Raw genomic sequence first — 14883 nt, 5'->3', positions numbered from 1 at the left:
GGAGATAATCAACAGAGGTGTCAAATTGCCACCACTTTCTCAATGGGGATGTGGTGGAAAGTAGTATGAGGAAGTAGTATGAGAAGCAGAATTGACCACACAGGTTTTGCTTGTGTAGTTGTGATCAGAAGAAAACGTACTGAGACTGTGGAGTTGGTATTTATCCACAGCATAGCTTACTCAAGCCTTCAAGAACTGATCTCCTCAATTACAGGAAGGCAGGGGGGAAGCATTCATCTGGCCATGCAAGCTATTTGCAAATATGGATCAAGTGTGCAGATTTGCACAGGGTTGACATGGTCACTGAACTGACTCACTCTGCATATCATGCTCACATCCCAGCCTGTTTACTATATACACACATCCTTTTTAGCAACTTGTTACGGGTGAGATACAGAGCTTGCACATAGTGAAATAGTACTCAACATTCATTTAATTCCTGTACTCAACATTCACTTAATTCCTATAAAAAACAAAACAGAAAGTCTTACAGTTAAATTATGGAATTCTCTCCCACAGAAGGCAGTGATGGCCACCAGCTTGGATAGCTTTAAAAGAGGATTGGACAAATAAATGAAAGATAAGGCTATTAATGGCTACCAGCCCTGATGGCTGTGCTCTGTCTCCAGTTAGGGGCAGCATACTTCTGAATATCAGTTGCTGGAACCTACAGGAGGGGAAAATGCTGTTGCACTTAAGTCCTGCTTGCATGCTTCCCATGGGCATCTGGTTGGCCCCTGGAAGAACAGGAAGCTGGACTAGCTGAGCCATTGGCCTGATCCGGCAGGCTCTTCATATGTTCTTATCTGATGAAGTGGATGCCAGTCCACAATAGCTTGTACCATAATACATTTGTTTAAGTCTTTAAGGTGCCATAAGACTGTTTCTAATGCAACACAGACTCAACACAGCTACCCCTCTGGAAATATATTCCTAAATTACAGAACAGTTTGTTAATATATGTTGACTCAGAGCTACTGGCGTCTCTGGCATGGAAACTCTTCATTGCACACTATATCACATGGTACCAATTCCCTCAATATCAGAGCAGGGTTCAACATTCCTAGTTTTGATTGATCTAGTCGTTTTATTCCAGATTTCCTTGTGACTTACACTTCTCAAATACACAAGACCTTTACATTCTTGCAGAAAGAATGTTTTTGCAGACTTACATTCCTAAGCAACCGTGCTAATCTTCCCAATATTTGTTATTCCAGCATTTATCAGCTGCATTCTCTGCCATAAATGGCAATATATTTACTGTATAGCAATAGGAGACTGAAGCAAGTCTATACTTGCTGCAGCTGGTACAAAATGTGGTGGCGAGACTGCTCACTGGGCAAGGTATCGCCAACATGTTACCATGCTGCTGAAAAAATTGCACTGGCTGCCCATTAGCTACCAGGCTAAGTTCAAGGTTCTAGCTTTGGTGTACAAAGCCCTACACAGCTTGGGACCAGGATACCTGAAAGACCGTCTTATCCCTTATATACCGAGTCGATCACTGTGCTCTGCAGGTGAGGGCCTCCTGCAGATACCATGTTATCAGGAGTCTGTTCCGCACAACATAGGAAATGGACCTTTAATGTAGTGGCACCTTCCCTTTGGAATTCCCTTCCCTTAAATATTAGACAGGCTCCCTCTCTGTTATCTTTTTGGTGCCTACTGAATACCTTCCTCTTTCAACAAGCTTTTTAAGTAGAGACCTTACCCCAGTCCGCATCTGTGTTGGAATTGCTTTTTAATATATATTTTAAACCTCCTTAAAAAAAATGTTTTTAAGCTTTTAAAAATGTTTTCAAGACTTTTTGTTTTAATATGTTTTTAACGGTTGTTCTGTTTTAATATATTTTAAAGTCCGTTTTTATGATGTGTTAAAGCGTTTTTAGTGCTTCTGTTTGCCGACCTGGGCTCTTACAGGAAGAAAGGGCGGAATATAAATCTAATAAACAAACAACACACACCAATGGGGAGTAGAATATTGTTGCCTATGTGTAACTTTAGTACACCTCATTCTAGCAGGCCAGATTTTAAATCAACACAGTGACTGTGGAAGGAGAGGAGGTGCTTGTTTCAAGTGCTCTGTCAGCGACCCTATGGGCTTGATTTAGGAACACAGGAATCTGCCTTATACAGCCCTGGGCTCCTGCTGGGAGGAAGGGTGGGATATAAATCTAACAACAACAACAACAACACAGTCAGATCACTAGCGCAGTATCATCTACTGCAGCGGCTTGCCAGGGTTCAGGCAGGGAGTCTTTCCCAGTCCTAACCTGGAGATGCTGGGGATTGAACCTGGCACCTTCTGCATGTAGAACATCTGCTTTGCAACTAAACGATGACCCTTCCCCCAATTAAGACAGCTATTTATGAGCATTTTGCTGTAGGGAATCATCAACACACAGGAGCCCATCAAAAGCAACAATAAGAACGCATTAAGCCCTTCTTTCTAATCAAATATCTAGCAATATATGGAACAGAAATGAGAGGAACAGCTGGAAGGCATGTAAGTTGCAGCATTTGAGAGGTCTGTATTAATCAATTTTTAGAAGAGTTTTTCCAATACCCTGTTGTGGGGGTGGGAGAATGGAGACTAGGCTTAAGAGGTCTTACATTCAGTTTGTCATGTTCACACTGGATGTTTATTAGTACAGGTTTTCACTGACTTTCTTGTGATTCTGTCCAATGGATTTATAGAGAGCCATCAGCTTTTGGGAGGGGAGGGGGAGGGGAGAGGAGAGGAGAGAAGCTCCTGAAGCTCCTGCTACGGGTAGTTCAATGCTAGTATGATTTGGGTTACACATCTTATTGCTAGGCTACTTAATAGGAATTGCTGAATGAACGGTTTAAAGTGACTTTAAAGGTAATGAAGGATTAACTAGGCCCATTTCAATCTCAGTTTGGCACCGAAACAACACCCTTGTTCACCCCACCTCATTACTTGTCCTGGAAGATAGACGGGGGAATGCAAGTGTGTTGATTCTTGTGGATCCTTTAGTGGCTTTGGATACTATTGACCATGGTACCCTCCTGGAGCAGCTCTGTGGTTTGGGAGACATGGGTTGTTTTATTCCCCTGTGCAGGATTGCTACCAGAGAGTGGCATTATAGGACTGCTACTCAACTCCAGAATGTTTTAAAAGAAATGGAGATGCCGCAGCATCTGACTGTCTGATATACTCTGGGCAAGAGGCTATTGTAAGGACAGAATATGGAGAAACCAACTGGCTCCCCATTGGAAAGGGTGTGAGACAGGGGTGTATTTTATCGCCCTATTTGTTTAATCTATACACAGAACATATCATACAGAAAGCAGGATTGGACCAAGATGAAGGAGGTGTGAAAACCGAAGGGAGAAATATCAATAATTTAAAATATGCAGACGATACAATACTACTAGCAGAAACCAGTAATGATCCGAAACAAACGCTGATGAAAGTTGAGGAAAGTACAAAAGCAGGACTACAGCTGAAAGTCAAAAAGAATAAATTAATGACAACAGAAGATTTATGTAACTTTAAAGTTGACAATGAGGACATTGAACTTGTCAAGGATTATCAATACTTTGACACAGTCATTAACCAAAACGGGGACAATAGTCAAGAAATCAGAAGGCTAGGACCAGGGAGGGTAGATATGAGAGAACTAGAAAAGGTCTCAAATGCAAAGATGTATCACTGAACAGTAAAGTCAGGATCATTCAGACCATGATATTCCTGCTCTGTATGTATGGAAGTGAAAGTTGGAAAGTGAAAAAAGCAGATAAGAGAAAAATTAACTTATTTGAAATGTGGTGTTGGAGGAGAGCTTTGCGAATACCAGGGACGTGTTGAACTATGACCTGGGAGACCAGGGTTCGAATCCCCACATAGCCATGAAGCTCACTGGGTGACCTTGGGCCAGTCACTGCCTCTTAGCCTCAGAGGGAGGCAATGGTAAACCCCCTCTGAATACCCCTTACCATGAAAACCCTATTCATAGGGTCACCCATAAGTCGGAATCGATTTAAAGGCAGTCCATTTCATTTCATTTTCAAGAACAAATTAAACCAGAACTATCACTAGAAGCTAAAATGATGTAGCTGAGACTATCATAATTTGGACACATAATGAGAAGACAGAATTCACTAGAAAAGACAACAGAAGGGAGTAGAAAAAGAGGAAGATGAAACAAGAGATGGATTGATTCCATAAAGGAAGCCACAGACCTAAACAGGGTGGTTTATAACAGATGCTATTGGAGATTGCTGATTCATAGGGTCGCCTAAGTCATAATCGACTTGAAAGCACAATAATAACAACAACTCAACTCCATGGTATTTATACTGTGGAATCCAAAGTGTTCCATCTGGTCCCCCATGCTACTTAACATCTACAAGAAGTCACTGGGTAAGGTTATTCAGAGTTTTGGAGCATGGGGTCATCAATATGGTAACACCCAACTTGATACTGCTATACTATCAGAATCGGGTGAGACTATACAGGTGCTAGATAAAGGCCAATAAACTGAAGCTGAGTCCTGACAAGACTTGGGACCCAAATACTTAGAGGAACATCTCTCCCCATGCCTGCCAACCCAAGCCCAATATCTGAAGGGCTGTCTCTTCTTGCCCACTGTGCAGTGACACAAGATAAGGTCTTCTCTGTGGTGGCAGCCACTTGTGGAACTTCTTTCTGTTTGATGTACAGCTGTCTCCCTCTTTACAGACTTTCCTGCATCAACTGAAGATGTATTTCATTTTTACCCAGACATTTAGGGATGTGAGGTTTAAAAAAGTTGTCTGCATTTCATGACTACTGCTGAAGTAATCATGATCCTTTTGGCGATTTTAATGTATATTGCGTTTTAATGTTGTTGCATTGCTTTTATATATTTTATACCTTGTGCCCTGGGATTCTATAGACTGAAAGGCAGCTTAAACAGACAATATATAAAACATTGCACTCTCACTGCATTTGTTTGTTTTCTGTTAACAGCTTTGTGCACAGTGTATATGTGGCATATAAACAACCTGGTTATGAGAAGAGAAAAGCAGAAACATTTACAAGTTATATCTTGGAACACTGAGCAAGCAAAGGAAAGGTTACCATTTGTCATATTTCTGTGCCATTCAGTTATGGCAATGCTCAATCCCTACGTCAGTAGGCACTGTTCACTGCAGTTATGTACTGTTCTCAGGAGACATGGTTGGAAATGCTTTGTAATGGGCACAAAAATAGCAGCTAACCAGGAATGTTATATTAGCCCTTCTACCATTCGGAAGGCCAATGTTTCATTCAGTCTACCATCTAGCCAAAGAAGTAGTAATTCAAGAGCTAAACAACTAGAAACTTGTATGAAATAAGTTAAGGATATTATCAAAACAGTACCTTGTATTTTATCTGGTACAACTTTCTCGTACTGTAATTTTGAAGTCCTGCCCACAAACATGTTAAAGAGTGTGCTGTCCTATCTTTAAATCTGCAGAGATTATTTAATCTTGTGTATCCCTAATCAGGCTGACTGGAGGTGACAGTTCCCACTCAAGAGAAATAAAATCAGATCCTGAAGGGATCTTCAACCATGAAGAGCAGTAACAATCTGAAACTGGATTCTTCAGTAGCAAAAAAACCCCCACAAAATGACATGCCACCCACGACAGAACCATTAGTAGACACCTATAAACTATTTTCAGAAAGATAGAAAACTGAAGCCTAGCAAACCATAAGATGGCCTTTAATCTGCCCCAATGATCAGGGCAGGTCCTTTTATATGTAACTAGGCCAGCACTATTCCTCCACCAATATTCTACTATCTGATAAAGATAGATAAAGGTCAAATAATCCCCAGAGGAAACTGGCATGAGAGCAATTATTGCAATTTACAGACCTGTAAATATTTAGACATTTCTCTCTCACAAGTTGAGCATAGACAGTTTTGCTCACCCTTTTTTCTTTTACAAAGACGGTCATTAATCCTTTTTGCCCAAGGGACTCCACAACTAGGTATTCTATAATTCAAGTAGTATAATGATGCACAAAGCTTCTAAAATCTGATCTTATGACTACAACATCCAACCTTATTTTTCTACTACTTTGCTTTTTGTTTTTCTTCAACCTCCCACCTCTCTACTTTGTGTAACATCTTGCTTGATGAAGAGTTCTAAAGAAACTGAAAGCTTGCTGCTATTCTGTGACACTTTTATTGGAATCAACCAAAATATTGCCCAACTCTGGATTTTAGAGTTTCTCCAGTTATTAAGAGCCTGAACAGCCCTTCTCCAACAACTGCTGGCAGGGGAGGCGGGGGGGGGAAGAGAAAGAAGAGAACTCCCAAAAGGATCTGAAAAACTGCCTCAAGCAAAGGTTCTTTCCTCTGAAGGGCTCACATGGCTTTAAGTTTACTAAAAGAGAAAGCTGCCCCCAACCAAACATTGTGGTGATCTCCTGTTCTTCAGGTCTCTCTATGCTCTCAGCACCAGTCAAGACATATCTGGTCATCTCTCACACCTCTTCAGAACCAACTATAAGTGTTATGTCTCCTGACATTTTTGCTAAGTCACAGCTGGTCCAAAAGCACACTTCGCAAGCACACTCAGCAGGTAAGCACAGAATTCTGCCTTACACACCAAGCCACAGTCTTTAAGACCAAATAAGACCATCCTCGACTACAGTGTAACAAATCTGACAAGAGGGCACAGAAGTGTTCTTCACATCCAACGCTATTCTCTTGCAGATGTTTCCTAGTGAATAGATAAGCTTCTTCTGAAGAAGCACAACACTTAATTTTCTGAGTAAATGTAACAAGCTCAAGTTAAGCTTGCAATAGGGAAAGAAAAACACAGATTTGACATTTCCTTGAAATTAGATATATTGCAACACACAGAGCCCTCCAGATAAAATGGGGGGGGGGGGGGAAGAGTCTGTTACATTTACAGTAGCATATAGGGGACTACTTCAGTCAAGGTAAGAGGGCCAGTGTGGCATAGTGGTTACAGTTTTGGACTATGACCTGGGAGACCAGGGTTCGAATCCCTGCACGGCCATGAAGCTCACTGGGTGACCTTGGGCCAGTCACTGCCTCTCAGCCTCAGAGGAAGGCAATGGTAAGCCACCTCTGAATACAGCTTACCATAAAAACCCTTTTCATAGGGTCTCCTTAAGTCAGGATCGACTTGAAGGCAGTCAATTTCCATTTTTAATCAAGGTGATGGCAACTTTTTATGTCTGCATTTAAGGGAAAGCATGTTAGTGTCCTGTTCAGAGCGGGATTCACAAGGCTGAGACGCAGGTGCAATCAAATCTTGTTTTATTAAAGTAATGGATACATCAAAAGCAGTACACTTCATAGAAATCTCTAAGCTAGCTCACTAGAAGTCCCTAACTGCACTCTAGACATGCTCTGCAACGCTTGAAGAAAGTTGACTCAGCAACTTCACCCAGCGTGTGACAGTCTTAAGTAGGGAAAGTTTTAGATCATAATCTCTGGCTCCTCCAATGGCTCGTCGGAAAGAACCGTCTCCTTAGCAACTGGCTCGAGGTCAGGGGGCGGTGACGCGCTCAAGGCATCCCGGGAACCACTTGGCAAAGGGGGAGTCACTGCCCCCTCTGGAACATCTTCCAACGGCTCCTCCAACTTGTAGGGGGGCGGTGCGCTCTCCACTTCTGAGGCTGCGCCATTTGTGGGAACTGGCCCAGAGTCAAACTCCCCTCCCCTCCCCTCCCAAGGTCTTGCTCAGACTCAACAATTCCTTGGTCTTCTGCACCCTCTGACAGCTGGGAAACTTGGAACTCGTGCCTCCCCCCTCTGTGGCCCGCATGGGGAAGTGGAGGCTCAACAGTCAGTTTGTAGGAAAATGCACATAACCCATACGGGAGAAGAGATTCTATACAAGTACTTCCCATATTATTCGTGTACATTTACCCAGTTTCCATCAGGGAATTGTGTGCATTTGTGGCAGGTGGACAGCAAACACTCTTTTGTGAAGCCTTACAATATAGGCATGCAAATAAACTTGCAATTTGGGAACACATCGGCTATGCAGCACCAAGCCATTAACTATGGTTTACTGAACTATCCTGTGCATGAACCCAAGTACTGTTTCTTTGCCTCTTCCTTTCTTGAGTGAAGAAACAAACCATAAATGATTGCCTTAGCATTACATTCAAACCCATACTTGTTTCACCCAAACAAACCACAATCAGGAAGCAATAGTTTGTTGTTGGCTTCCCAGATGTGGTTTGTCTGGGCGAAACAAACCACGAGCATGGGTTTAGATGCAACACTAAGTCAGCCATTTGTGGTTTGTTTCCCCACACAAGTAAGGGAGGAGTGAAGAGGGAACAATCAGGCTGTATGCACAGGATAGTTCAGTAAACCACTGTTAATGGAATAGCCATGTTATCTGCTAACACAGCCATTGCAAGTAGCTTGCTACTACACTCTTAACCATTACTGAGCAAATACTGCCACAAAATTGATGAAATTAAAACCATCTCCTGGACTTCAACTAAGTATTTGTCCCCACACTATGAGCTGGAAGGGAATAGACAAAGTCAGTTTTAAAGCCTCAGTGCTGTTTCTTGAACTTTCAGCAAGACTGCATTCTCAGTAAGAAATTGTTCTTTCAGTAAGGGGCTCTCCTTAGATAACGATTTGCAATATATTAATCTAGAAGAGTGTGAATGTGTGTTCATGGCTTTTGTTCAAAAGACCTAGCAGACTTAAATGCTTCAAGTGCTTTCCACCAAGGTGCTTGCTTTAAGAGCATAACCTTGTGTGTTCTCTTAGGACTATTTTAGATAACATCTCACAGGTACATTACTTGATCTAAACACCAGAATTCCAAGTGACTCTAGTGGATACTAGGATACAGTTGTTACTATTTATGCCAGGCTTCCACAAAAGTAATGAATAAACGTCAGCAACTATTTTAGTCAGGCAACCAGGATATTCTTCAGAGTTTCAATGTCATTTTCAAAGACGTTTAGTTCCTCCACAGCTCTCCAAAAATCAACCGATTTAAACTCGGGCACTATTGCATTCAATTAAATAGCTTTCTCTGTGCCCATGTCACATCCTCTGAATGCACTTAAACTTGCTTTCAGTTATTTAAGAGCAATATATTCAGTCACTCAATACTTTGGCTTCCCTCTTGCACCATGAACTGGAAACAAGAACCTCCTAAATACTTCTAGGGCAGAATTCCAACTCAATTAATTCCACGTGCACTTTTTAAAAAAACAATCAGGAAAAAGCAGTGGGGCAGTTGCGCTAGAGAGCACAGCTTTGGGATCATCTGTATCTGTAAAGGATTGGATCCATTCACAATCAGTATTTGAGGACAACATGACAGGCAGGGCCAAAACTAAAAGGAGGCCAGGTTGAGCCCTGGCCCAAATAGGCCCCTGAAGGGTCCCTTTTTAGGGTGGGAGGGTAGCACTCATGTTTCACAATCTGTGGCAGTGTCAATTCCCGACCCTGCCACAGATCACAGAGAGGGAGCTCCCAGACACACACACCCATACAGACCATGCAGGCATCAATAAGCCCGCCTGCATGCACCATCTACCCCTCCTGTTGCTGTGAGTGCTGTGCACACATGCCTACTATCACCAAGATGGCACCAGCATCTTAGCTGATGGCAGGTATGTGCACGTATAGTGTAGCTCATGCGTGCCATCAACCAATATGGCGGCAGGGGCATCAGCCCCTTAAGGATGCCCCTGGAGCCATCATGGTTGATGGCAGGCATGTGCATGCAGCATTCACAGCAATGAGAGAGGTAGGTGGGGCATGCGTGCAGGTGCCCAAGGGCCCAATCATGCCTGGCACCAGCCCTGATTACAGGTATCACATGGTATACCATCCTCTCTGTTGAGAGCCAAAGCTAATCTACTGAAGTTGGCATCTTTAATAAATAGAATGACTTACTGGAGTACGTTGTCTTAAGGAAACAGGCAGAATTTTTTGAAGTATGCTCCAATTAGTGTACAGGACAGTGACTGAGTTAGATCAGCCACAAAGCAGACAGCAGGGCAGGATTTCTATCAGTTTCTTTTTATATAAATAAAATTCAGGGAGAAAAGACCCTTGGGCTTGGTGAGGCAGCATATCTTGAATTGAGGTTTTCATGAGTTGTTCGCAGAAATTAATACCCAAAGAATAACTCTCTTCTACCTGAAACTGGATATCAGGAGTTCCCTTCCACTATACATAACAAAACCTAACTACCCAAGGACTACAAGTGTAATCGCTACTCTGGCAAGATTTCAAAAGATAAACTATTCAATTGCATTAGTGCAGTTCAGAGACTTCAGAGGGATTCCCCTGGAGCAGTACAGTATATAAAATTGCCCTAGACAGACATATATGGCAAAGTCAAGGGGGGAGGGCATAAAAAGGACTGGACAGGAGAGGACATACGGATCTTTTTGTTGACAAACCAGATGCAAGGAACATATCTGACTTGGCTATCTTTCTATTTTCTGTTTTTCCTATAAAAAGGGCAAATCCCCACAGGCCATCAAGATTTCAATAGCAAAGGGAGATGAAGAATGTCCGATAACAGGGGGCTATCAATGCTGTCATTAAAGTGTTGAGTGAAATTGTAGATGAGTGGGGGGGGTTGTAATGAATGGGTTTTTTTGTAGCAAATAACAAAATATATTGAATACTGCAATGGCTTATGCTATAAGTTTGTTTTTTAAAAATTATATTTTATATACTATTTTCAGATATAATCTATTTTTATGTTATGATTGGTGATGGCCTCTCCAAGCCAGAGATGGGGAACCTGTGGCCCTCCAGGACTCATCGTTCCCATCAGTCCTAGTCAGTGGATAGGGATGATAGGAGTTATAGTCCAACAACACCTGGATGGCCATATGTTTCACATACCTGGGCTAAGAAATAAAGATTAGTGGAATTACAACTCAAGAAGGTAACGACTGATATGAGGCACTATGCACATTGCACCAAGTTGTGGCTTCTCATGGGCTATCAGCCAACATTAAACACCCAGGCCAAGAGGCAAACCAAGCAAACATCCAACCAAAAAGACAAAACATCTAAGGCACTCTGGAGTCTGCAGGAGCTTATTTTAGTAGTGCATGAAATTATATTATCTTCTGATTAAAATACAATTTTAAACAGTTATTCTTTAAATATTTCTCTCCTTTTCTGTTAAAACACAAGGATAAGGTTAAATACCAAGGCTCCAAGATAATAACTAGGTAGACTGGGGCAGCCTCCCCACCCCCACTACTTTGTAGGAGGTCCGAGATGCAGCAGACAAAGGAATCTTCAGAGACAACCATCACCATGATGCAACACTGAAGATTAAGTTAGTTTCATCAGTTCAAGTTACTCCTAAATTTGGTCAATTTAATACAACAGGGCCTTCCAGGAAATTGTGTGAGACAACAGAATCATTTATACCAATTCAAAAACTTGATTCAGCTCTATTTCCCCAAAGACAAAGATATATTTGAGACACCCCTTTCATACACTTCAGTCTGTCAGTTCCCCCACCCCTTTCTAAAATGTAACACACACCCCTTTAAGTCTAGCTAGTGGACTACACAAGGGTACAACGTTTCCAAGGCTCTATACATAATTTGTACATTTTTCCTTTTTATAGCTTGCGCTCCCATCTAATGCCAGTGTAATGGCCAGTTGTGCAACAGTCAGTATTTAGTGTACAGTCACTCAGGTTGAAAACTGACTGAAGTACAATCTATATGTCATTGTACTTATGGTAGTGAAGACACCAACACTTGTCGGCAAAGCTGATGCGATGCTCAGAATGTCTGGACGTGACCTTGAAGCAGTCACCATCTCTCAGCCTAATCTACTTCAAAGAGTTATTGTGAGAATAAAATTGTGGTTGGGAGAAAGAACTATGTACACCACCTGGAGCTCCTTGGAGGAAAAGTGGGACATGTTTGAAATAAATATTGGGAAGCCAAAGGACAGGTTGCCCAGAGGCCAAAGAAACTAAAGACATTAAGCAGAATGTGCGATTGACTGAAAAAGGAATCTGGAAGGAGATTAGCTGAAGAATAGTGACCGAAATAGTCAGAAGGATTTTTTAGAAAGTTTTCAAGGTAGCCATGGAATTGAACCTTCATTCCAAGTTATTTATACTGTGTTAACGAATCAGCTGGAAGGTCAATCAGAATAGAAATGCAGTGATTGCATGCAACTAATGCTTCCCTTTAAACCAAATCTGAACCTTAACTCATCTGGAGTATGAAAGTTGGAAGATTTTAAGGCTGCAATTGTAGTCATACTTTCCTAGCACATTGCCCACTGAACATAGTGGGTCATACTTCTGAGTCATCATGCACAAGCTTACGCTGCACCTCACGAGTAAGTAAGTTCTTAGTCATTACACCCCAAATCTCATTTCCATCATAAGCGTTACAATAGCTGACATTACTCAACTCAAGGGACAAATTTCTATAGCGCTAAGTTTGTAACTCAAGCACATCATGTGTGCTTCGGATCCATGAGGCTCTTAGTTCATGCTGCTCACTAGTGAAAACCTCAGACATTTAAACAATAGTAAAAGAGGAATACAGTACTAAACACCAACAAAAGCCATGGTGTCATCAGGCAGTTCACATTTTGAAATGGATGCCTCTGACCTAAGAAGGGAAGGGAGGGGCAAAGGAGGGAGCATTTGCCAAGTCCACTTCCTGTTCTCTCATTCATTTAGTGAATTCCTTTAATTCCTGCCATAAATTGCCTTTTCTTAAGCAAACACTTCCCCCTATACTCAATTCACGGCAATCTCTCGCCACCCTCCCCTCTTTTTACACAGCCTTGCCACACTCTTTGAGAATGGGATCAATTTTCCATAATGCAGTCCATTCTCCTCCAGTGCTTTTGTTTTATTTTTAAGTAGAAGGAACAGAAGCAGAACGAAAAAAAGATCTGGAAACCTGCAATTCTCAGGAGCAATATCCAATCTCTCTGCTCTCTTTGCCCAGTCCTTCCCAGTCTCCCCATTTGCAAGGCTGAGAGATTCCCAAATACAAGCCGAGGCTGCTACCACCCCACACTGTAGATTAGATAAATACTGATGGATCAATGAAGACAGAATTGGAGGGAGGACAGGTGCAAGTTGTCACCCCCTTCCAAGCTCTGAATGTGAGCATTTCCTCATCTGCACCCCATATTCCTTATGGTTTAGTAACACAAGCAAGCAGCTCGGAGTGTCCCCCTCCATACACACACCAAAAAAGAGCGAGAGAGACAGAGGGAAGGAGTAGGAGGAGAGTCAGTCATTCAGGCAGCCAGTGACTCTGCACAAATACCCGCAAAAGGCTGCAATCAAAACTAGGAAACCTCACTACGGCTGCAATCCAATACACACTTATCCGGGAGTAAGACCCATTGAACTCAGTGCAGCTTACTTCTGAGAAAACGTGTATTTGGCTGCAGCCTAAGACACACACACAAAGCCACTCCATCCAGTTCTTGAATCAGGTGCAACAAGAAGCCCTCCAGAAATGCACAATTCTGATTTTTATAGGAAAACATCCCCCCTCTCCTCCACTCCCTTAGCGTTAAAACGAAAAGCCAGGGCAGATTCTGTGCCATCCTGTCTGAAGAAGTCAAGAAAAACAGGGAATAATATTAAATAAAAATAAAAAAGGAGCGGGCCCTCACCCAAGGCGTCCCCCACCCCCTAATGGAATCACTCTCCCCTTTTAAAAAGAGGCTTCCCGCCTCCCCCCGCCCATTCAACACCTTCCCCCATGTGGGAAGCCTCCAACCCCCATCCCCACCACCACACTAGGCCGCAGCCCCTCTTCCCCATCTACTGAGCCGCCCCTCGTCCCACTCGAGGTGGAAAAAGGGTGGGTGGGTGGTTTCAAGCTGGGAGGGGGGGAAGGTGGGAGGGAGGAATTTCCCACCCCACAGAGTTGCTTACCTGAAAGTGCTCCTGGAATCTTATGGGGAGTATTTGAGCCATAGCTGGGATATTGGGGGGGGCGCAGCCCTCTCAGAGAGGGAGGGAGGCCCTCTAAAATAAAGAGAGAAAGAGAAGAGCAGGAACCCCAGAGGCTGCTGAGGTTAAAAAAAGGAGGGGGAAGGGGATGGGGAAAAGCGTCGTGGGTCTGGCGGCAGAGAACAGAGCCGCCGCCGCCGCTTGCGCCCCACAGACACACGCACGCGCGCCCTCGCACAAGGAGTGAGGGAGGTTGGCTGTTCAGCGAGGTCCCGGACTGCGCAGGCGCGTCGCTTTCTTTCCCTCTCTCTCTCTCTCCCTCCCCTGAACGCTTCTGCTCCATCGGCTTCTTCGGCTCCCTTTTTTTCCCGTCTCAAGCTTCCCAGACCTCATCACCCCGCTGGGAAGATCACTCCGCTCCTCAGGCCAAGAAACAAATAAAAAAGGAGGGAAGAAAGCACAAGGGGCCTAGAACGAAATAGTCCCTCAGTCAAAGCTTTTAGGGATGGGCGCCCAAGACGAAGCTTCTCTGTTTTTTTTCCTTCCCCTTCCGCCTCCCTTCTCTCGCCTCACAACCGCGCGCGGCAACACACGCATTTTCTCCAAGCGAATACACGTGGGATTCATTTTTGTCAAGGAGGCTGAAGGAGGAAATCACCAGATCGGGGTTTGGGAGTGCCGTTTGGGGCGGTGTTGGGGTTGCGGAGGAAGAAAGGGGGGGCTCTTCTTAATATTATATATAAAATCAAGTTCGTACTTTCTGAAACAATATGAGAACCGAAACAAAGGCGGCCTTCACACTTACTAGAATGTTATGATGCACTTCTCCCACCAACAATGTTTACAAAAACGCACGTCTTAGGGGGAAAGTGTGCATAAAATGAATATGAGTGAAAATAACAAAAATGCGTTACATTTATTTATTTATTAAATTTATATCCCGCT

At 43.1% G+C, this 14883-nt stretch overlaps 1 protein-coding gene across 3 annotated transcripts in view; it reads right to left on the bottom strand.

The window, feature by feature from the left end:
• Nucleotides 1-14436, bottom strand: part of CLTCL1 (clathrin heavy chain like 1) — a 57883-nt gene extending 43447 nt beyond the window's left edge. Inside the window, exon 1 of one of the 3 annotated variants that reach the window (XM_061602404.1) lies at nt 13921-14436. In XM_061602404.1, coding sequence (XP_061458388.1) covers nt 13921-13962 — 42 coding nt within the window. In that variant the 5' untranslated portion in view covers nt 13963-14436. The remainder of the gene's footprint in view (nt 1-13920) is intronic. The other 2 variants (XM_061602402.1, XM_061602403.1) reach the window with 2 other exon arrangements.
• Between the last annotated feature and the right edge of the window lie 447 nt (nt 14437-14883).

The sequence above is a fragment of the Rhineura floridana genome, chromosome 19, assembly GCF_030035675.1.
Source record: "Rhineura floridana isolate rRhiFlo1 chromosome 19, rRhiFlo1.hap2, whole genome shotgun sequence".
Classification (NCBI taxonomy): domain Eukaryota; kingdom Metazoa; phylum Chordata; class Lepidosauria; order Squamata; family Rhineuridae; genus Rhineura; species Rhineura floridana.
This window is presented reverse-complemented; position numbering and strand designations above follow the sequence as displayed.